This window comes from Struthio camelus, chromosome 2 (assembly GCF_040807025.1).
Source record: "Struthio camelus isolate bStrCam1 chromosome 2, bStrCam1.hap1, whole genome shotgun sequence".
In the NCBI taxonomy this organism is placed as follows: Eukaryota; Metazoa; Chordata; class Aves; order Struthioniformes; family Struthionidae; genus Struthio; species Struthio camelus.
In genome coordinates, this window is record NC_090943.1 from 56,687,360 (window position 1) to 56,708,808 (window position 21,449).

A 21,449-nucleotide genomic window follows, 5' to 3' on the forward strand; every position below is an offset into this window, starting at 1 on the left:
TACTCTACGTGCCGTGACTTTCCGTAGGTGCTGGTGAGGCTGCCTTGAATTATTCAGTAGGCTGAAGGGTTTGCAAGCTTGTGGAAGTGGTTTTAAATCTAAACATCCTTTTCGTACTAATCTTGTTGTCCGCAATTCTTTCTCACGCAGGTCACTGGGCTGTTGTAAGAGAAGGTCTTACAAATCCATGGATCCCTGATAACTGGTCCTGGGGTGGTGTTGCTTCAGACCACTGCCCTGTGCTAGCTGAATTTTACATGGAAAAGGACTGCAACAGGAAAGAGGTGACGCGGAATGGAAACGGGGTGACCGTTGAACGCAATGACTCAAACACTAAACACGAACGATGACGTGAACTTGAGCGCATCTCTTCTGTTCCCCAGGGAACAGGCAACAGCTCCATGCGCTTGAGGCTCAACTGTGAAGCAGAACTGCCTCCCCCTCTCCCTACTTCCTGTTGTCCTCCCTGACATTTAGAAAGCATCAGCACTTGATCTTGACGGCCCTCGCCTTGTGCCCCTCATGGATAGTTATGGGGTGTCTCGTGGCAACAGAGTCATCTGTAACTTTTTATGGGGACACAATGGACATTTCCATGCCTGGAGATTTGGATGAAAATTGTACAGAAAATAAAACATACTTTTAATACTGTGTAGGACCTTGTTAAAAAGCAGCTAAGAAGGCTTTGTTGTGATGGTGGGCATGTGTGCGGTGGTTATTTTTTCTTTGCTGCCTTGTAAGTTGAGGGAATAATGGAGGCCATAAAAAGAGAGAGAATGTAGAAATTCTTGACAGTCAGCAAGTGCAGTTCAGTGCTTGCAAAAGCTGCTGAACCATGGTTGGGGCGGGGAGGGTATTCTTGGTCCCTGTGACCTGAAATGAGGCCTGAATGGGCCCTCTGGCTCAGCTCAGAGAAGCGCAGTTCCTCCTCAGTCATGCGTGGATGTGGACGCCTCTCATCCTTCCCTTCCTTTCTCTCTTTACACTCCTGGGCAGGGTGTATTTTATCTGTGAAGGGCTTCCTCGAGCTCAGCTTTGTCTTTCAGTTTTGTGCACAGCCTGTTTTAGGCGTTGTAATGGGCAGTCAGAGCGCAGCGTGTAATCATCATACATACAGCAGGGATGACATCTGCTTGTAACGTGCGGCCCTGCTAAGGAAGCTGGTTTCTGTACATGTCCAGGGCGGGGAGGACTTCAGTCAGCAAGCAGCCCCGACTGCATCTGGGGCATGAGCATTACATTTGCCACACACAAAAAAATTTTTCAAGTAACAATTCATAAAAAGTGACCTAGACAGGAGACTTACAAGAAGTGGAAAAAGCAATTCAGCATTTACAAAAGAAATACGTTGGGTGTGAAAGGAGCTGAGCTGCTGACTAGCCCAGTGGGTCCTGCTCCAGGCTCAAAATGACCACACAGCACATTTTAATGCTGAATGAAAAGGAAAGCTCTCTGGCACGACCCTTTGTACTATAAAGGGAAAAATACTCCTGACTGCAGTGCCAAACCAAAGGAGATGTTATAACTGGGGGTTTTATGGCAAAACAATATAATATTCTTGTAGCATTTTCATTACTTTAACTTCCAGAAATACTGACTTGCTTCAGATAGCAACAACTGAGTAAGTTCACATGCAAACACACACATGGTTGAATAATTTAAACAGTTTTTCTTCCTTTATAAGCTAAACTAAAACTGGAGGAAGGTAAAACAGCAAGGCCATTACTGTCCTCTCAAACTGCTGAGAATTGTGAGCTAGCCATAAAAGCCTGAAAGCCATCAAATTCTCATTTGGATACACACAAGGAGAACAAAGCTCTTTCTTTGTCATGAGAACTGGCAGCAGGATTCTTCTGACCTTGTCTGAGTAGAGTCTTTTGTCCTCGCTGGTATTCTTTACTTTCTCAGCATTCCCCCTCCAAAAAGGAGGATGCCCAGGTCATTACAGAAACCATCAGGGGAGCTTGGTTCCAGCTTTACTTCCAGTTTCTTACTGCTGTTTTGTGTTTTTCCAGTAGGCATGATTTTGTTGCCTCTGCTTATTTTGAGTGGTACCAAATCCTGCAGGTAACTCACGCTGGATAACCACAAAATATAGTTTAGGACACAATGGAATTAGCATGGCCAAATGAATATCACATGAGATGAGCAGCAGCAAAATCCCCACAAACACGCTCTCTCTCCTGTACCTTGAAGCTGTTATCCTTGAGCTCCCGTCTGCCACAGGCTGTGAGAGCACAGCTTGGCTAACTTAGCATCTCATTAAGCTGGAGTAGCTGAGTAGCCTGCCTGCTACTCACCGTAAGCAAAGGCAACTTTTGGACTTACCTACATGTAATTCAGTTTGAGGAAAACTTCATATTATGTTTGTTGCTGCCCATGAGACCCATGCTAGTATTTTCCTACTGGAAACTTGTTTGGAGGCTGAAATGCCTTTACAGCTATTGCAATAAAACCTAAATGGGCCAGATCAGATTTAATCTGCAGCAGGTGTAAATAAACACAGATGTACTGATGCCTAGAGAAGGAGCTGCATTTGAGCCAGCTGGGGGTCAGCCCAGCAGTGGGCTGCTGGTGGAGAAGGGGCTGCTGCTTCTGCAGTGCAGTGAGGGGCTGTTTATTGGCACAGGCTGCTGGCAAAGAAAATGAGCTCAGCCACTTTCTTCCCCTACATGTGTGCTGTGGGAAGATCAATGAGGCTGGTGTGTAAGCTGGAGGCCTCTTGGACTGACTCCTGGGAGGGAGCAGGCAGCTTCAGCAAGACAAGTTGTTTGATGAGTAGAAAGATGCTTTTGAAGGAGCCTACAGGGCAGAGGGAGCAGGGTGGAGGGTGTTGTAGCAGCTAGTGGAGCTCCCCTTTGCATGAAGGGTCAGCACAAGGTATGTGACTGGTTATTTCACACTGGGAATAAGCAGTGCCTGACTGTCAGTGGTGTCCTGTCCCAAGCATTGTTTCACTGGTTTAAAAAACTTGCTGTGCTTTTCATACATGATGTCTGTAGGGGATGATGAGGTCACTGTGAGATCTGATTCTTTACCCGATAGATTTTGGACTTCCCCAAGAACATCTTTGTCATGTTTTGTCAGTCTGAAGCTGAAGCGGTAGCTGGTAGTTCCTCTTGTATCTACCTCCACGTGTAACCAGAACTAGGAGAGCAAGCTTATTTTAAGATACTTATAGCAGAAGTGAAGTTCTCTCTTTTTTTTTTTTTTTTGTGTCTTTATCCACTCCACAGCGCCAAGCAGAGCAGCAATGATGGGAGACAGCACAGAGCAGAACAGTGAGTTGGGCCCTTCTTGCAGAAGGGCGGTTGCAGCTGGGGCCTGATACTTGCTCTATGTCTTGCATGTTTCTGGCTTCTCTCAGCAGATGTTTCTTGTGGCTAAATCCTGTCTTAAGGAGTTATCACCAGTGACTGTAAACTGATTAGGTCCAGCTTTATTTCTGTTAAGTATAGACACCTCTGGAAGGCAGTTAAGCTCACTTGGGCACTACAAAGGGCTCACTTGGGCACTACAAAGGGTGTCTTAGCTTGTCCTCCACTGGCCTGACTACATCGTGCTACCTGGGTGTGAGTAAAGGGAACACAAACCCTCCTGCACCCCTTGGGGCTGTGATGCCCTTTGAGGGAGCCTGTGCTTAGTGTGGGTGGACTGACCTTAATGGCTTCTGCATAAGGTTCCCCAGCAGCATCTGAGAGGAGAGACATCTCCTAGGGGGATGGCTGTTTTTTCACACTGAGTTTCTGCCCTCCAGGACCTCCTGGTGGAAAAGCTTAAGGTAGAACCTGCTCGCTGAGGCTGTGAGTGGTCGTCTTGTCTTTTGCTCCTCTCCTGTTTGTTCTGTCTTGTTTACCTCAGGACAAAGCCTCTGCTTTGTCCTCCTGCCTTATCCCTTTAGAAGCATGTCTTTGTTTAAGTGTCAGTTGGTTGCTTAGCTTCACAGCAGTGTTAAACCAAACAGTGTTGCAAACAGTCTTAAAAAAAAGTAGTTTTTGGTATGGGAGGAACATTTCAGAGAGTTGTAACAACCTCTAAGGAGCAACTGCAAGTAATTAACTATCCTAGAGATGAATTTCCAAGAACCTGATTGTGGAAGCAGTGGGCTGAATGAATCCAGCTCAGCAAAGACATAAGCTTGATCACCCATGGTTAATAGAGTGCTGAGAGCAATGCTTAAGTCCTCTCAGAAATCAGTGCTCAACATCCCTTTAAGAGGACAGAAAAGGGTCAGCTAAGGGAGTTTCAAGGTTTTTCTAGACACTGAAAGGCTTTCTTTAGAGAAGGAATTGATTTTGGTTTTAAAACTGGTGTTTCAAAGGAGCACAACGGCCAAGGATAGGAGATGGATGGTCGCTGTGCCGCGAATGGGAAGTGTCCCTGGAGCTTTGTGAGCTGCCCTGCAGTGCTGCAGAGATTTCCTGTGATGATGGCTTTTGTTCGGTGGCAGCCCCCTGTGTCCCTCTGCACCCCTTCCCATCCCACCCTGAAGTCAGCCTCTACTGAGGGAACCTCTAAGGCGGTAAACTCAAGAGCTCATAAAGCAGATGAAGATGGCACATATTTAGGTTATGCATTTGTTTACAGCTAAGGGAAGCAAATGAAAGCCACACAGGCATTTCCTGGCATTAGATTTGCAAAATTTCACATTTCCATATAGAGTTTGTACATGAGTAAAACTTCTTTGGAGACTTTTGTTCGCTTTTCAGAAGCAAAGCGTACAGTCCTAAGAAGCCATATTAACTATCAAGTGGGACACTAGCAGGAGATGTAACTTTCTGCAGCAGGTTTTTTTAAAATTCCAAATAGGTGCAGGAGCTACTCCATGTGAATCTGCCGCTCTCATGGTGTGAACGAAACCCTTGGCCAGCATGTTTTGCAGCTCTTGCCGTTGTCACTTGGCAATTTTGGGCACTGTCCCACATCCTGCAGAGGATATGGCCACAGCTGTAGGCAGACCCATCTGGCTTTGCCTCTTAGCCTGCGCTGCTCCCCAGGTCTCTGCTCTTGGTTGTGATGCCTGGCAGATGGGTGGGGAGGTCTGCAGCCAGAGATTAAAGCTGAGGAGGAGGGTTAACAAACCTGCAGTGGGTTCCTACCAGAGAGGCAGAAAGGCCTGTCTGACTCCCTGCCATGGGCTGTGTCCTCGCACCACCCCTTGGAGCCCATGCCATTCATAAGAATTGAAGAAGCCAGAGAAGTCTGTCACTTAAATGTTTTTTTTTTCTGCTGAATTCTCTTGGAGAAGATCAGTCTTAGTAGCTTATAGGTTTTCAGTTGCTGCAAAGTTATGTTGCAACGGGGAACGCCAGGTACCGATACAGAGACATTGCTGCAAACTGCCCTTGTTGCAATCCCGGCATGTGCTGGCTGGACCAGCTACTGCTTTGATTACAGGTAGTGTTGAGAGGCTGCAGCTCTGGGATCATGTATCTGTTATGTCTGTTATGTACACCTGTAGCCTCTCATATGATAGTATATAATATCAAGAGACATGCACATTCAAACAGGCCCCTGTCTCATCAGGTTATAATGTAAGAGGAGACTCCTGGGATTTTAAACAGTTTGAGCTTTATTTAAGCTGCTTTTATCTCCATTTACCTGGAAGTAAAAGGCTCCAGTGTAAAATCACGACAACTAAGAGGACTTATTCCAGAGTAGCCATGGGTTAAATGTACCTATAGGATAAACATGGCTTGGCCCCTCTGCTTTGATGCCTCATCCCTCTGGTCATCTTGTAACCCAGCATGCTCAGATGTTTCCAAACTGAGTGATGTCCAGAGATGTCTCTTTATCAGCTGTATGGGAGTGTAGGCCTTCTTTAAAAAGAAATAAAAATGGAATGTGCACAGACCTGCCTTGCAACATTGCACAAGTCTTGTGTGAAGAGATAATACAAGGAACACCTGTGCTGAGCTCTCAGAGCACTTTCCCACCAATTTTTAGGCAGTGGCCTTCAAGGGAGCTCTTCCTTCTCCAGCCTTTTCCTTCAGACCTCCTTCTCCCCTTTGCACACTGGCAGACAACAGGGGCTTCCTTATGGCTAGGTGGCTACTATTTTACTTACCTCTTCTCTCACTGTCAAGGATATAGCTGCAACATGGAGGGCCCTAAGGTGAAGGGTGGGGAAATACCTGAGCAAGAACATGGGAGATACAGAGGTGTGGGGCCAAGAGAGGGGCTGGGAAAGGAGGAAGGATGGAGACCGGAGCACAGCTGGGTGCTTCTCTTCATGATTATTGCCCCATGCTTCTGGTGATGAATCTTGCCCAAGCATGGAAACACTTCTTTTCTGAAAGGTGCAAAGGAAGAACCAAAATCAAGGAGACCTCAGCTTAAAAATACTGCCCATTTTTGTTCAGAAATTTCTCATAGGTTGAGTCTGCATTTTTTTTTGGGGGGGTGGGGGGAGCAGGTGGGAGTGGATCTCAATTTCTAGGTTCGGGGATTAGTGATGTGGGTAGACCCAGTTAGTGAACACAGTCTATGATAGAAGGGAAAGCAAAGGACTGGGATTAAATAAATGCAGCCTATAGGACAGACACCAGGATAAAATTCAAGCAGGGGAAATGGGCAAGAAAACCAGAAGAGAGAGCCTGGCCAGTCTCTTGTTTGGGATATGGTGTGAGACAGAAATTGGGCCCTAATATAGATAAATTAGTATGGTTCAAGTACAGTTTTCAAGGGGCTGCTCAGATAGGACCTGAATGTTTTGTGCCCACCTTTGCTATCGGACAACCTATGTGAGGGGGCCTGATGTTTTGTCGTGCCACCTCTTTCTCCTCTGAACCCCTGATGTGTTGCACTGGCCAGCAGGGAGGGCCCAGCTCCGGGGCTGGTGCTCCTGGTTACCTGTGAGCCCCTGCCAAAAGGCATCTCCTCTACAGGATCCCCTTGTGCCCTGCTCATACACTGCGGAATGACAGAAGTAACATGACTTGGAGCCGCTCCTGGATCACCAGCCGCGTTTCTTCCACAACTGAGTTTCCTTAGGATTTTTTTCCTTCAAAACAAGGTTTATCCAACTTAATCCTGCTCACCAGTGTGAGCCCTTGCCCTATTCTTTATCGGTGTCCTTTCCTGCTGTGTATGAAGCTGATGTGGCTATAATTTCAACCATGGTTTTCTGCCTTATTGTCTGAGTTAAAATAGTGCTGTACTTTCCTCCTGCCTGTCTGGACAGCCTGTGTGTCCACTAGCCACTTTGGAAAAAGGATCTCAAAGAGTCTTGGAGGCGATATGACTTGAGAAGATATGAAATATTTCAGCAGCACCATGAGAGATGAACTTAGACAACTTTAAAGAAAAGTGTATGGCTGTCCCTTGAAATGTAATCCTGATGACATCTTTTTGTTATTGAATCAATATAAATGAATGGTTTTTAAATTCAACATTCAAATTTCCCACTGAATTTAATCTAATATGGCCTATTTTCAGTTGTGAAAAGTCCACAATTACATTAGATATAATTGTTCAGTGAACCTAAAATAGATTTTTCCCTTTGTATAGTAAAGATACACAATCTCAGCTTAAACTACATATTGAAAAGAGCTCCTTAATTTGATACTAATACCATACTATTAAAATGATTAAGTCACTTTAAAATGAAAACTTCTTGTGAGAAGGGATAAGGAGCCCTGAAATGAGCAGCAGGGGGAGAGGGAAATGCATCAATCATTTAGAGCAGAGCATTTAGAGTTGCCATTTCCCATATGGATGGTGCTGGGAAAGGAAGCACCGTCAAGCGGCTCCAGTGACACCTCAGACTGTATCTTAGCAAAGGGCAGTATGTTGAATCCCTCCTTGTAAGCAGTCAGGGCTCCTGACTGATAGAGAACAGAGGGGTCCTGACCTGCCGTACAGCTTTCACAGATCCACGTGGCAGACCTTTGGTGACTCCAACAACTGTTCTCTCACACAGTTCTGAGAAACCTTCAATCTTTCTTTCACAACTTAGATTTCCAGCTAGCTGTGCAGCCAACTTTGTCGCGTGAAAAGCAACACTGGCATCTGAAAGTAACACTTCTGTAGTCTAGTTTCTGTTCTTCTCTTTTGTTTATTTGCAAATGTTGTATAAAATGTCCTTTAAAATTGGCTGGGTGAAATGGGGCAGCTATTCTAATGTTGACAAAGTTTCTGTGTATGAATGACATAAAAGTAGTGAGACACGGATATGTAACAAAGCAACTGAACCAGACTACCAGGAAAGGCTGTCAGTGCACTGACATTATTAAACTCTGTAGTAACTTGAGCTTATGTGCACTGCTGTCCAAAACCTTTATTACAGAACTTCAGTACCATGACTTAGTAACCAGGCTCATCACAGTTTAAAAAAAAAATCAGAAAGGTTACAAAAGCTGCACTTCCAAATTTAAAACACTTTTACAAAGGAGGAAGGACAAATCTGATGCTGAAAATGGAAGCTGACAGTTGAATCTACTGCTACAGTATTTTTTGTTTATGCTGACCAATTTAAGACTCAAACCTTGTATTAGTTGCACCTATTCTTAGAATAATGAAAAAAATATAAGAAGTTAAATGGCACCAACTGCTTTGGGGAAAATGAGATGCAGGTCTTCAACCAAAGCAAGAAGGCCTGTAGCGTTTTGGGCGGGAGGGCAGGAATACAGTCAACAGGCAGGTGGAGAAAAGGCTGTGACCATGGTAATCTGTGGCAAAGCAAGGTGACTAGCAAAGCTTCCTGGTTTCAGAGAGACAGTACAGTAAATACCCTCAGACTGTAACACAGCTATTACTGGAGGAGGAGGACAAAGCGCTTTGTTAACAGAGAAGCAACCGGAGGAAGGCTGGGAATGCTCTCTGATAAGAAAGTTCAAGATTGTAGCCCTTTCATAAAGGACTGAACTTTCCCATACCCCTAGATAGCAAAGTGAGCCCAGTTCTTCTACTCTGTAGCTCAGACAATCTCTGTCTCATTTACTCCAAAGACAGTTTTTTAACTGGAGTCTTTGACGTGCATGGATTTCTTGCTGCTTGTGGCAAAATCTCTCCAAAATCTGGAGTGAGCATGTGACTGTAAGCCATTCCCATCAGGCTGCTGCAACGTCTGCTGAGCTCAGAGGTAAAGCAAAGTTGGGCAGGCGGTTGCAAGTGATCCAGCTACGAGCACCGCAAGGGGAAGGAGAGGAAAAGGGCTTTTTTGTTAAACATACAGAGGCTGGCAAGCTTTCAGGTCAAAAACACTATGAACAATATACACTTAAGGCTGTGAGGAGTCCTTGGTCCATGTCTTAAAAATGACTGAATTTAGTAAATTTGTACAGATTGAGTACATTTTCTTTTTTGAAGCAGTCAGCCAGCCTCTACAGCACGCTTGCAATACTATCTAAAAGGCAGCTAGTTTCTTGGTATTATTCAAAAACCTCAGACCACTTAGCTAACTGAGAGCTCTTCCCCATGCATTTCTTCCTATGGATCACGAAATGTGTTATCCAGGCTCCAAAGCTGGAATGGCTGCTACCAGCATTGGGTGTAAAATCAGACTGTGGAGGATGGGGGGGGTTATTCCATCCTTTGGATTAAGGAGAAGGATAAGATGGGAGAAAGAGATAGTGGGGTTCAGGCATGTGTAAGAGTGGCATGGAGGGAACCTTGTTCCTCTCCAGCCTCTGCCAGAGCGACACCGGTACCGTGGCTTCTTCCCAGGAGTTGAGCACAGTCCTGGTAAAATGTTATCTACCAAAACAAAACCCTTTCTCACAGTACTTCCAGGTGCAAAACTCACTTGGCCTCAGTTCTTCCGTAATACTCTGGATTCAGAAAATGTAGTTCTCTGCAAGTCCTCCTGCATCATGCAAGCTGTTTACCATTTGACTGGCTGTGCCATACAATAATTTGCTTTCTCTGCTTAGTTCCAGATCTAGTACCAACATTTAAAATGGAGGTAAACTTGCTTCAAAAGTGACACAGCAGTTCCATTGCTTTGAACATGACAGTAGGGCACTTGTGAGTCTTTTGTCTCTCCTCACCAACATCTCAGTCCTGACATGAGCTCTGCAAGCGCAAGCTTGCTGTAGCCAGAGCCTTTGACTGCTCAAAAAGTGATCTGATTCTCTCTTTGCTCTGGTGACCTAGTGAAGAAGTGGGGGAATGCTTGCTGCACTGAATTATGTCCCTGCATATCTGAATTTATTTAAAATGTTAGTCACAGTTCTGCCCAGTCTTTCTTCCAAAACACTGACATGTTAAACTTCCTAGACATGCTATACTTGTCCTCAAAGGTGGGAAACCCTTTCCAGAATTCACCCTCCTGAAACATGTACTATACAGAAAAAGATGTGGAACAACTTTTGGGAGATAACCTGTTCACAGTCATTAAACCAGCAATACTTTTTTTTTTTATTCTAAGTCTCCTAGTTTAAAAAAAAAAAACAACTCTCTACAGTGTGACAGAGCTTTGCTCCTATTGCACAAGGACATGTTTCTATGTACTGTGACCTTTTTTTTTGGACTTTTTTGTTGCTATGATGAGCAACGGGAAAGACTTAAGCAGACAGTGATGGAGCATAATCTGTAGCAGTTCTGTTGCTGTGAGTTGTGAAAGCTATGACCAAAGACAAGGCATATATGAGTGAGCTCCTTTCCCCCCACCCCCTTCAAAACTGGATGGTAAAAGACAGTGTATTAAAAAGGAAAGTGTCAAACAATTTGTGTAGCATAAAAAACATAGAGAAGATGATTGGACACATCACCGCAAAGGAATTCCTAAGCCAAATTAGAAAAACACAAAGCCTCTTTAAAAAAATAATCAGTATATAATGACAATGCAAAAGGAGCTTGAAGGAACTTTTTTTAAAAGCAAGATTTTGGAGTTCATAATTTCATGATTTGCATTTTCAAAAACTTAATTCACAGAACTATGTATTCTGGCCACCTCTCCCTTGTGTAGAAAAGTCCATTTCTGTAAGTTGTGAGAAGTCCAGTTTTATGGTCTCAGTTGCACAGCACGAACAAACGGTTAGCTAATGCTGTTAATTTATGAGATCCTGGAGCTCCTCATCAGTTAGCTCATTGACTTCCATGATCTTTTCCAAGTGCTCCATGTACCGTGCGTGATCTTGCAAAAAGTGCGGTACCCTCATGTTCTCAATCACAGCTAATTCCTTCAGGCGGTCCACGTCCTCATACGAGATCTGCAAGGAAGGAGATGGGTTAATATTGAGCTATACTTCTGTTACATCTGTAACTTCTCTGCTGTGGCTCTGCACTCCCTTTTGCAGACGGTAAAAGATTTTGGAGCAGGGGGATTTAAAAGCTTGTCAGAGTCCTTTGAAAGCAATCCTCGAGCATAAGTTATTGTGTGCCTCAATGGAAGAAAAATGTAACCCTAGCAAATGCCTACATAGTTCCCGCTTCTACTTTTGATTAAATTGGTGAACAGACTCTAGGGACCTGAATGCGAACGAGATTGACCTACGACAGCTACAGCAACAGGGAGGAAAAGGATGGAGCACATGTCATTCTTGGAGTTCTCAAGGAGGTGGGAAGACTGACATGGGACTGGAAAAGACTCTGGGCCAAGGATCAGGGAACTATAAATGGAGCGCAAGACAGATATGGAACAGGAAACAGGCAGGCTTGGGCTTTGGGAAGGTCCAGAAAGTCCAGCAGTGCCAGCTACCTGAACTCCTATGGTTTCATTTTCACCAGCAATAACTTCTTGGTGCTTATGCAAAGCTAAATTAAAATGTGCCTCTTTAGTAACAAACTAACTACAGCATGGGCAACCGTAAGAACCCCAAAATGGGCGGGTGGAGATTAGGTTTGCCTCTTGGCATCAGAGGCTTCTGGGAATAGCTATGATGTCTTCAATCTTCTTTCAGCTACTACAGGGCCTACTATCTTTTTTCTAATTAAAGCTGAGATTTTTCTCACAGTTAGCTCAAGGTGTTGTAAACGATACTCCAGAAAGGATGATTTCTTTGGCTGTGCAAGGCTACATAAGCTGTCCTGCAAGCACAGAACAAGTCTCCTTGGGCAGCTATTCACTGTGATGAAATTTATGTGGTCACCACTTTGTCTACAAACTGCATGTGCTGGGCACCCTACAGGCAGAAGCATATGTCCAGGCAAAAACACAGGCCTAGCTGTGCTTACTAGCTGGCACATCCTATTTCCGCAGGGCATGGTGGTGCCAGGTGGCTTGAGAGTGGAGCCTGCTCCTTTGAATCTCTTTACCCTCTGTTTCTTCTAAGGAGCTGAGCACAGTGCTGTCAGGAGTCCCTGGAAACAGCCTGCCCTCTTAGCAGGTGATGGTTCCTACTCAGAAAAGACGAAAGCAAGCACTGTTGACCCACTTATGCATGATGCACATTAAGGGCTCTTCGGAAAAAGAGTCTAGTCCAGATTACTAGACCTGATCTGCAGGAGCAGTCAAACGTGGGGTGCTTATCTAACTGATAATGGGAACAAACTCCAGGAAGAGAATGAATTTGCATCTGAGCACATGAATGTTTTCTGGGCTGCAATGACAAGATGCATTCTGATTTAAAAATGAACATGCACCCATGCCCAGGCAGTAAGCCAATATGAAGCCAAGTCAATACGAAGTATTGCTGTTTGAACAGAATGTGACATTACACCCTGATTAATGTATTTAGAAGCAGACAGACAGGACCTATATGCAATCAGACCATTTCCTCTCAGTCTGGAGACACAGCACCAAATGAGATTAAATATTGACTTTCTCTCCTGTCCTGTCCTTAAATCTACCTGTGTTCCTCAAAAAAGGAGAAAGAAAAGGATCCTTTCCCATCTCGTATTTACATTCAGGAGTTTCTGTTACTGCTGCAACCAAGAATTAAGCACTTGTGATCAAAGGTACGGTCTGAATGGGATCCACTCCACTGGTCATGGCAATTGCTAAAAATGACTAAAGTTGACATTTTGAGGAGAACATAACAACATAATCTCATCCTACTATGGTTAACAGGTTGTCTTCCTTACAACATATAATTAAAATTATTGTAATAGGTAACAGACTAGGCTAAAACTGGCTCATTTAGGCTTTTCTAATGTGTTCATGTTCTTAGAAAAACAAAACAGCCGGTGAATTTTTACTGCCTTTGCCTTTTAAAACACTTGTAGTTATGCAATACTGAGACGCATCCAGTTTCTGCGTTCTATTTCTCTTCTTTAATATTACTTGCATGTGAGTATTACATGAAGGTTTTGCAAGGCTTCTCGTACTTGATTCTTTAACTACTGCAAAACTTTAAAACTGCTCCTTCTCAAAAGCACCTTTTCTCAGGCTTCAGCCTCTCTCATTTGTCACTCTCCAGGTATGCAGAACAGCTTGCAAGAGTGCATAAGCCATGTTCTAGTTCCACATATTGCTCTCTTCAACATTGTAAGTAACGCCAGAAGCAGCAGGAAGGCATGACTGCTTCGGTCAGCCAAATCTCTAGCACTAGAATGAGAACAGAGGACACACAAACTTCAGGATGGCTCTCTCTTAAATGCGTTCATATGAGAAACCAGCGCTCTGATTTTATAGCTGTGTTAACTACCTATTAAAGTGCAAAAAGTAATTTCTCATCAGCAGTATAGCTGATTGCTTTTGTTTCCTATTACATTCATTCCCAGGTTCTATTTAGAGTAAAATAGGCCTAAGGTAAACATGCTGAGAAAGATGAACTCACTTGTTACAACCCAACAACACTAAGAATCTTTGAAAAGCAATGAACATTTTCCCACTAATTCCTGGGCTTCCTCATGTTTGGATTCAGTACTCTTTCTTGTAAGCTGGAAGACATGCCAGCCTAGCTTCCCTTTGGAACACCCCAATCCTTCTTTTCTGCCTTAAACAAAGAAACAAAAACACCTTTAAAATCGTGAGGAACTCGTAATAACCACAGGCTAAATCTCAGTGAAAGCTTAATATTCCTCTATGAACACAGAACCTGTTTTTCTTGGGAGAAGGCACTCTTCTTACACACACATCTTCAGTTGCATTGTAGATGCGTGCAGTAAAAACATTCAAAGCAGAGTTCCCTGGATTTAGAAGCAGTAAAGTCAAGCACTTAAAAATAAATTATCATACTGTTACAATGAAATTGCTCGAAAACCCTTAATTTGGACACATTGCATTTGGATTATGATTAATCTGTAATTTTACAAGATACAACTTAAATGATGTTTTTGAATAGGGTTGACAATATTGCAGTCCCTCCGAAGGGAGAAACGGATAAAGCGGTGCAGGAATGGACTGTGTGCTCAGCACAGTCTAGCAGGTTGAAGCTGTGTGGAGTTAAGCATGCCTAAAGCAGAAGGCATTTTCAGAGAATAAAGATCCAGATTTATCTGAAACAGTATAATTTTTTTTTTCCTTCAGAGCTTTCCAACTCGGTTCAGTTACTTAAACAGCTCTGCTGACCCATACGGATGTTTCTGACACTAAGAGGTAAAACTTCTTAAGCAGGGACCAAAAGCCTATATCATAATATGCTACTTCTCTTCATCACGCAATGTCAGTAGCAAGCAGGAAGCAGTGCTGATATACCAGCTCTCAAAATACGAACTTGACTCTCATTTTATGTGAGTTTGAAATGTGCTTTATGAAATGTGGAACCCTAGCAATTTAAGGATTCAGTTCAGGAAGTCTCTGGCAACCCTGCACTACTTAGTATGGATTTGAGAAGAAAACTTGTCCCACCTTCGATTTAAAATTGAGGATGGTAGTCAGGCAGAGAATACCAAGAAGTGATAGGCCGAATGGACGGAAAACATATTCTGTGAGTTTAGAAATACCATGTGTTTTGGAAAAAGAGACCCTGATTTTCATCAGAGATGACATCAGAGAGAGGAAACAGGGATGGAAAACCCAGTATCAGCTCTCCATTTCTGGAGGAAGGAGATGTCTTAAGATCAAACTGTGAATCTGACTTTCTACTAAAACCATCACCTTGTCTAGCACCTGTCCTGCTTGCCTGAGGAAGTCCATTGTACTGCAATGCAGGTAGTACCCTGATAAACCTTCCTAAAGAGTAATTAGATGCTATCAAAAGCAGAAAAGGAAAGCCTGAGAAATACGACTGTACAATCATAATATGATAAGTGAGGAATGAGAAAAAAACGGCAGGAATTTTTAGGACCTCAAAATATTTGTAACTCGTGCTGTGTGTACACCATGTGTGTACAGAACACAGAGATTTCTAGATCGAAGTAAAGCAAAGGGCAATGACTCACGTAACTCTTTACAGGCAACCCTACTAAAATGATGCAGCTGCATCTTTCAGGTAAGACTGAGTCCACTCACCTTTCCAAGGGCTGTCAGAAGATGGAAATCAATGGACTCCCTGTATCTCAGGATTCGGAGGATGCCATCCAAGTATACCTGATCCTTATTGAAACAGCCTAAAAGGAATAAGATTTATTCTACCGCATCAGTTTGTTCAACTTTCCCAAAACTAACTAGAAGGCTAAAGTCACTAGCCAGGAAAGAAAATAAATACAAAAGACGGTATTTGTGAATATCTGCAGCAATACTTCTTGTAAATAACATGAAAGGAGGTCAGACTGTGAGTCTGAACTTCATACTTTTACAATTGCACTTTTAACAAAAAAAAAAAAAATCCTTTATTTACTCAATTTGACAGTCTTAAGGACGTGTATTTTCAGCCTTGTTTTCAACAGCATAAATCCTGTTGCCTCACTTTAGAAAGTGAAGGGTCCCATTTCTCCCTTTCAAGAAACTTTTGCTGTGTGACAGATGCTGTGCATACTCTGGCCACATCTGTGAGGAATGATGATAGATAAAACAGAGACCCACCTGGCTGTGATGTGTCAGTCCACCCCCTCTTGGCTCGTACGCAGTAATCCCACCTAGTGTTGGGGTCCTTGACAAATTTCCCCACGTCCTGGAAAAGCTGACTGAAGGACATTTGGCTAGCCTGATACACTGTGTAGTAGAGCAGGGCAGCCCTCCAAAGAAAAGGGTCCTTGCGGAACAGCACGCTGTGAATGCTTGCTAGCCCCTCTTCTGTAGGGTTGATTGGTTTTAACCCATGTTTTCTACGTCCGTTCCAGTTGCACCAAGGCTGGCTGTTGTTGTTAATACCCCGAAAATAATGAGTTCCTGAAAAGAAAGGAATATAGGACTTAGAACAGTAACATCCACTGATTCCAAAAGTGATAAAATACTGGAGGAGATGCCAATTTCAGGACTCAACTGGCAGCACTAGGCACTGGGAAAAGTGCCAACTTTGGCCACTGCTGACTGCAAGTGAGACTTCCAAAGATGCCTAAGGAATACAAATGTTAGCAGGACTTGAGTTCCCAAATCCAGGAACAGGAGTTTTTGAGTGCCTTACATGCTGAATGCCTCTAGGGTAGACTAGGCTTTGTGGAGAACAGAAGTAACAAGAGGTAATGAAGGGAGGGAGGCAGCAACATTGCCTCTTGAGGCGGATTAGAGAGCCCCACCGCAGCCTTAGAAGAGGTTGCTGTCCACTTATAAAAGTAAGTAACGCTGGCTCAAGGCAATCACAGTGCTTACTTCTCAAGTGAAATTCAGCACCTAGCCAAGTTTATCTGGTTTTGTTGTACTTAATTAGAACAAAAATCACTGAAAAGTTTATAGAAATTTTCCATAGGGTCGGGACAACAATGTGTAATGCAAAATGGAGACAATCTTGCCCAGGTTTAGGGGTTGCTCTGTAAGCATGTAAAGCATGCCTACATTAGCAAGCAGTACCGCATAGTAGAAGGGACTGGTAAAGTGAAATGGCTGGTGCTGAGGCTGAGCAATCCCACTACTTGTATTTCAGGCTCTTTACTCCAGACTAGCTCAGGGTTGGTTCCATGCACAGGATGCCCCTGAGCAGTGACAGCACTGTAGGTATGACGTGGAGCATAGCTGCCACGTAAGCATCATCTGCAAGGATTATATTTCGCCTGTTCCAAGACTGCTTTGGGATGTGAACCTCAGCGCAGTAAGTGAGGATGGTCAGGAGACTTGTTTCGAAAGCTGGCTCCTGATCTGACCTAAATTGTTAATACAGATACATCCTAGGAATGTTAAAGTGGATGTCTTCCTTCTACTACATAGTGCAGTTATAAATAGGTTTCTCCTTCTCTTTAGCACATGTATAATATAGGTTACTTAGGCAGGGACATTCCCTCCTTTTGTCTATGTATAGCACCCAGCCCATTATTGCAAAACAAGTAAGAACGCATGCATGTACTCCCCTTTGTCTGTAGAACTGCTGTCATGCTCATACCAATTTCATGTCTCAGCATCCCTTCCAGCCAGTGCTCTCGTGCAGTGGAGATATTGATAGTAAGAGTGGGACGGCCATTCACCACTGTCATTGAGGCTCGAGAAAGCAGGTCCTCCGTGAGATGGACCACAATCTAAAGATGAGAGAGTTCAGGTATCAAACAGCCCTCTTCTTCTTCTTGTTCATGCCTTATGTCTTCCTTTGGCCCTTCCAAAATTTCATTTATGCTTGGTCCCTCGCCCTTTACAAATCTTCTGAGCTATTGGCAGATTATCCATGTGAGACATTTCTAACTCCACTGAGATGTTCTAGCCACGTGTACTTTGGATAAAACCTCGGAGACCTTAGTGGGACTTAGCATGATGGTTAAGACAGGCAGATAGAAGATGGTAAAATGTGAATATGGTAACACTGGCCAGACTTGGGGGAAGAGGAATTAAATGCAGAAAGTAAACTAGAGAAAATTACCTTTTTTAAAGTGTGTCTAATAACCTTGGTAGTATCGAGAATTTAAAAATATTAGATAAACACATAAATTACCTGCACACTTGACAGTCTCTTAACCTTTTTTAATAGCAACTCTAAAGTCACATGAAGGAGAGAGGTAAGCACTGTGCTTTGTTTCCTCATATATAATGCAGACTTGAAATGCTATTTGAATATTGTTATTGTTTTGTTTTATATAGGAATTGAGCTCTCTTTCTCTCGTTTTTCTGGGAAAATTAGTAACCAAAAAAAAGACACAGAAGGAAACTAATGCGTACTGATATGTTTTGGTATTTGAGTTTCAAAAAGGATTTTTAAACAAGTGGCTGGGAAAGGCAAAGGAAACTCTCTCTTTTGAAGATTAAGCACCTTTCCCTCCTCAAGAGATGCCTAAAGAAGGTCTCCAGAGCACTGCTCAGATGAGTACAGGAGAGCATACCTACAAGAGAGACCATTTTCATTATCAAAGTTAACAAGAAAGGACCCTAGGATCAGAGGCATTAACATGACCCTACTGGTGTAGAGTTGTCTGTATTCAAAACCCTCAATTCAGCTCCAAGTTGAACAACAAACAGTCACCATAAAAAATCTTACTAAAATGCAGGAAAGGAAGGAAAATCGTAAAACATTTAGAGTCTAAACTACTAGTTACTTAACCTTATCAACACCTGATGTCTCCTTCTTTTCAACTACAGAGTACTTACAGCATATTTTAGACCATACTGAGCATGATGTATTAACTGTACTTTTGCAAAAGGAGAAGAACGCTTGATTAAGAAAGACATGGGATGTTTTATGAGGATCCTGCTTCTATAAAGACAAAGACAAACATGACTGCAAAGGGAGATAAAAGCACAGCAAAGACTAAAAACGTAAATTTTTTGCTGCTCGCTCTAAACTGCAGCCTTGGAACCCTACTGTTAGAGAAATAGGTAAGCTTTGGCACCAGTGTCAAACTGTAGTCTCTCAAAAGAGAGTGATGAGTGTAATAGTCTCTCCTAACATAATTACGTTCACTAATTAAACCTAATTCCCTATAAACTAATTTTTGTCTACTGAACTTCCACTCCAGACTCCTTTTGTTCATTCCCATGATCTCATACGCGTCTTGGACTACGTCAGCTGGTGTTTTTGTCTGCAATAATTCTGTTTTTCTACATTCAACTTCAGCTGACTCTTCCAAACAATTCTACGTAACTCAGTCAAATTGGATTTTTTTTAATCCTGAAAAACTGAGAAATAAGTTTTCTTTGCACATACCTCTAGAAAATAAGAAGGTTAAAGTGAGGAAAAGACAAAACACAGCACTTAAACCAAATTAACAAGCCAGCATCTTTCAGAAATTTTTATTTCTTTATGTCACCTTCATTCGCGCAACTTCTCATAAGTCAGTCTCTTGGGCTGCTGATTATTTTCCTTGGCCTTCTCTTACCTTTGGTGTAAATAACGTGATACAAGAGAAAGGATGGCAGAACTGAGAAATAAATGGAAATGTGCTATCCCAAATAGCTGAAAAAAGAGAGAAGGAAGGGTGTTGCTCTTGGGTACTCCCAAAAGAGATGCAATTAAGAATGAGCATATAGGAGTCAGGAAACAGGCTCAAAGAGGTGGCTGAAGCGTTCACAAGGAACTTGCATCATTTGGATTGTTTAGAAATTCAATTAGGCACAGCCATTAGAAAAATATGATGTAAGGAATATTCTCAGAACTATGGAGGAAAGGCCTCCCAAACGGTCTCTTAGTTCCCTTCCCTGTGTAACTTTTAACATCTAAACAAATGCTTCTTTCCTGAACCAGCGCATGACTCACCTCACCAAGACAGCCTTCTTTCACCATGTATTTCCTGACATGATTCCAGATGCGACTTTTGGTCAGCAAGCTGCCTCCAGTGGCCTGTTCAAATTTTTCGTAGCTTCCGTATTTCTGCAGTGTCCGTTCCATAATGTTAATGGACTATAAAACATAAAGGTATAGCAAATATGAATGCAGTAAGACCCCTGTGTAAGCCTGGCATTTGTTCACTCTCTTTCTGTCTCTTCCTCCTCTCTTTCTCTCTCCTTTTCTTTTAACGCACTGAGGGTCACCGTTGAACTGTAGTCATTAGATAGAGGGTGACATACTCTGTAAGCAATTTATATCATGTCCAGACATATATTTATGTCAAAGTACTGAAAAAAGATTCTGATTAACTCTTTTTGGACCCACATACATCAGCACGACACAGGGGATTTTCAGCTTAGTGAAATGGCACCCATTTTCTCTATAATTTGGGGAAAATTGCACACCTGGCTTGTAAATCAGACATAATAGGCCACAAGGATGTTTGAAGGTTAAGTTGCTAACATGTTTCTTTTATGGTTTTCCAACAAACTTTATAAATATCATCTATTATCATCATCTCATTTCATTTCTTGGTATCTTATAATTTAGAAATGCTGAACCATGATTGAACAGATGTATAACTACAATTTTAACAAGACTATTTCTACCTAAACATCTCCTTATGATTAAATCCTCTGTACCACGGATGTCTGTGTTTCAGAAAGGAACAGAGCTAATGAAAACTTTATTCGCAGAACTTTCATTTAAGCCAAAATACCTCTTTATAACCCAAACAATGAAGGAAGGAAGTTCCATTGGGCAAATAAAGCAGTACCAACTTCAATTTGCTTATGTATTGCTCGCTTGTGTGTGGAGCATGGAGCACAATGTCTGTCTGATAGAATGAGATCTGAACTCTGTGTGTTGATGTTACTCGAGGGGTGTGAAATAGTCATCCCTAATGAGCTATTTCCCAACCTGTCACTTCACACCCTTAAAAGAAAATACAGTAGAGAATAAGTTCTTATCCAGCAGTAGCCCAGCTAAAGAAACTGCTTTATTCTCAGATAGAACAACAGAAGCTCCTAAGAACCCCACACAGAAAAATATTACTGATATTACCTTACAAAACAAATACTATTGCTAAGAAAATACCACTAACGATGATGGTGGAAATCTTGCAGACTGAATCTCTTTCTACACTGTACAGTCAGTGTATCTATGCACAAAGCTGATAACATGGTTATGCTTTTTGTTTACAGCTATGTAGTTCTGACGTTGTCAGATTGGCTTATTGTCCACAAAAACGGGATTCATTTTGAATCTCTCGCAGTTACTAACAATCCTATTCCATTTCATTTTTTCAAGTTGAAACTAAGCAACCCTGAGTAATTGCCAGTAAAGCCAAAATGGCTAGTCATGATGTAGTCTTAAAGTCCTGTAGCTCTTTGTTGAAAGAAATATAAATTACCTGAATGCCAAATGAATACTACACTTAATTTTTGGTATTTCTTTTTCTGCCTGTCATGCTTCATATTAAATTTGAAAGATCTCCTGGTAACATCTGAGAAATTGATTCAAAAGTGAAGGAAGTACCATAATTTACTACCTTAGCACAGGAAAAAGATGGTTAAATTAAAGAAGCCAGTCACTGTTGGAGGTCACATAACCTGGAAGCAAAGAAGCTATCTGCCCTCCGTCAATGCTGTGATCCTTCTCCCCACTGCACCTGAATTTCCACATCAAGTTTTTCTTTACAGAACTCTCGTAAATCATGTGGGCAGAGGGCATAAGCTGGAGAGCAGTAACAGTGAATCCGAAAAAGGGCATAAGCGGAAATCTGCTGCAAAGACTACTCTTGGTTACTCCGGGAGTTCTTCAGGTACAGCGTAGCAACACTAT

At 42.6% G+C, this 21,449-nt stretch overlaps 2 protein-coding genes across 2 annotated transcripts in view; one reads left to right on the top strand and one right to left on the bottom strand.

Moving 5' to 3' along the window:
• The window catches only part of EEPD1 (endonuclease/exonuclease/phosphatase family domain containing 1), a 73,221-nt gene extending 72,570 nt beyond the window's left edge, over nucleotides 1–651 (top strand). Inside the window, exon 8 of the mRNA XM_068935890.1 lies at nucleotides 151–651. Within this exon, the coding sequence (XP_068791991.1) occupies nucleotides 151–350 (200 nt within the window). The 3' untranslated portion in view covers nucleotides 351–651. The remainder of the gene's footprint in view (nucleotides 1–150) is intronic.
• Nucleotides 652–8,206: 7,555 nt separating this feature from the next.
• The window catches only part of MATCAP2 (microtubule associated tyrosine carboxypeptidase 2), a 33,633-nt gene continuing 20,390 nt past the window's right edge, over nucleotides 8,207–21,449 (bottom strand). The window contains exons 3-7 of the mRNA XM_068935891.1: nucleotides 19,536–19,679; nucleotides 17,241–17,373; nucleotides 15,791–16,096; nucleotides 15,278–15,375; nucleotides 8,207–11,153 (exon numbers count right to left, since the gene is read on the bottom strand). Of these exons, the coding sequence (XP_068791992.1) occupies nucleotides 10,992–11,153; nucleotides 15,278–15,375; nucleotides 15,791–16,096; nucleotides 17,241–17,373; nucleotides 19,536–19,679 (843 nt within the window). The 3' untranslated portion in view covers nucleotides 8,207–10,991. The remainder of the gene's footprint in view (nucleotides 11,154–15,277; nucleotides 15,376–15,790; nucleotides 16,097–17,240; nucleotides 17,374–19,535; nucleotides 19,680–21,449) is intronic.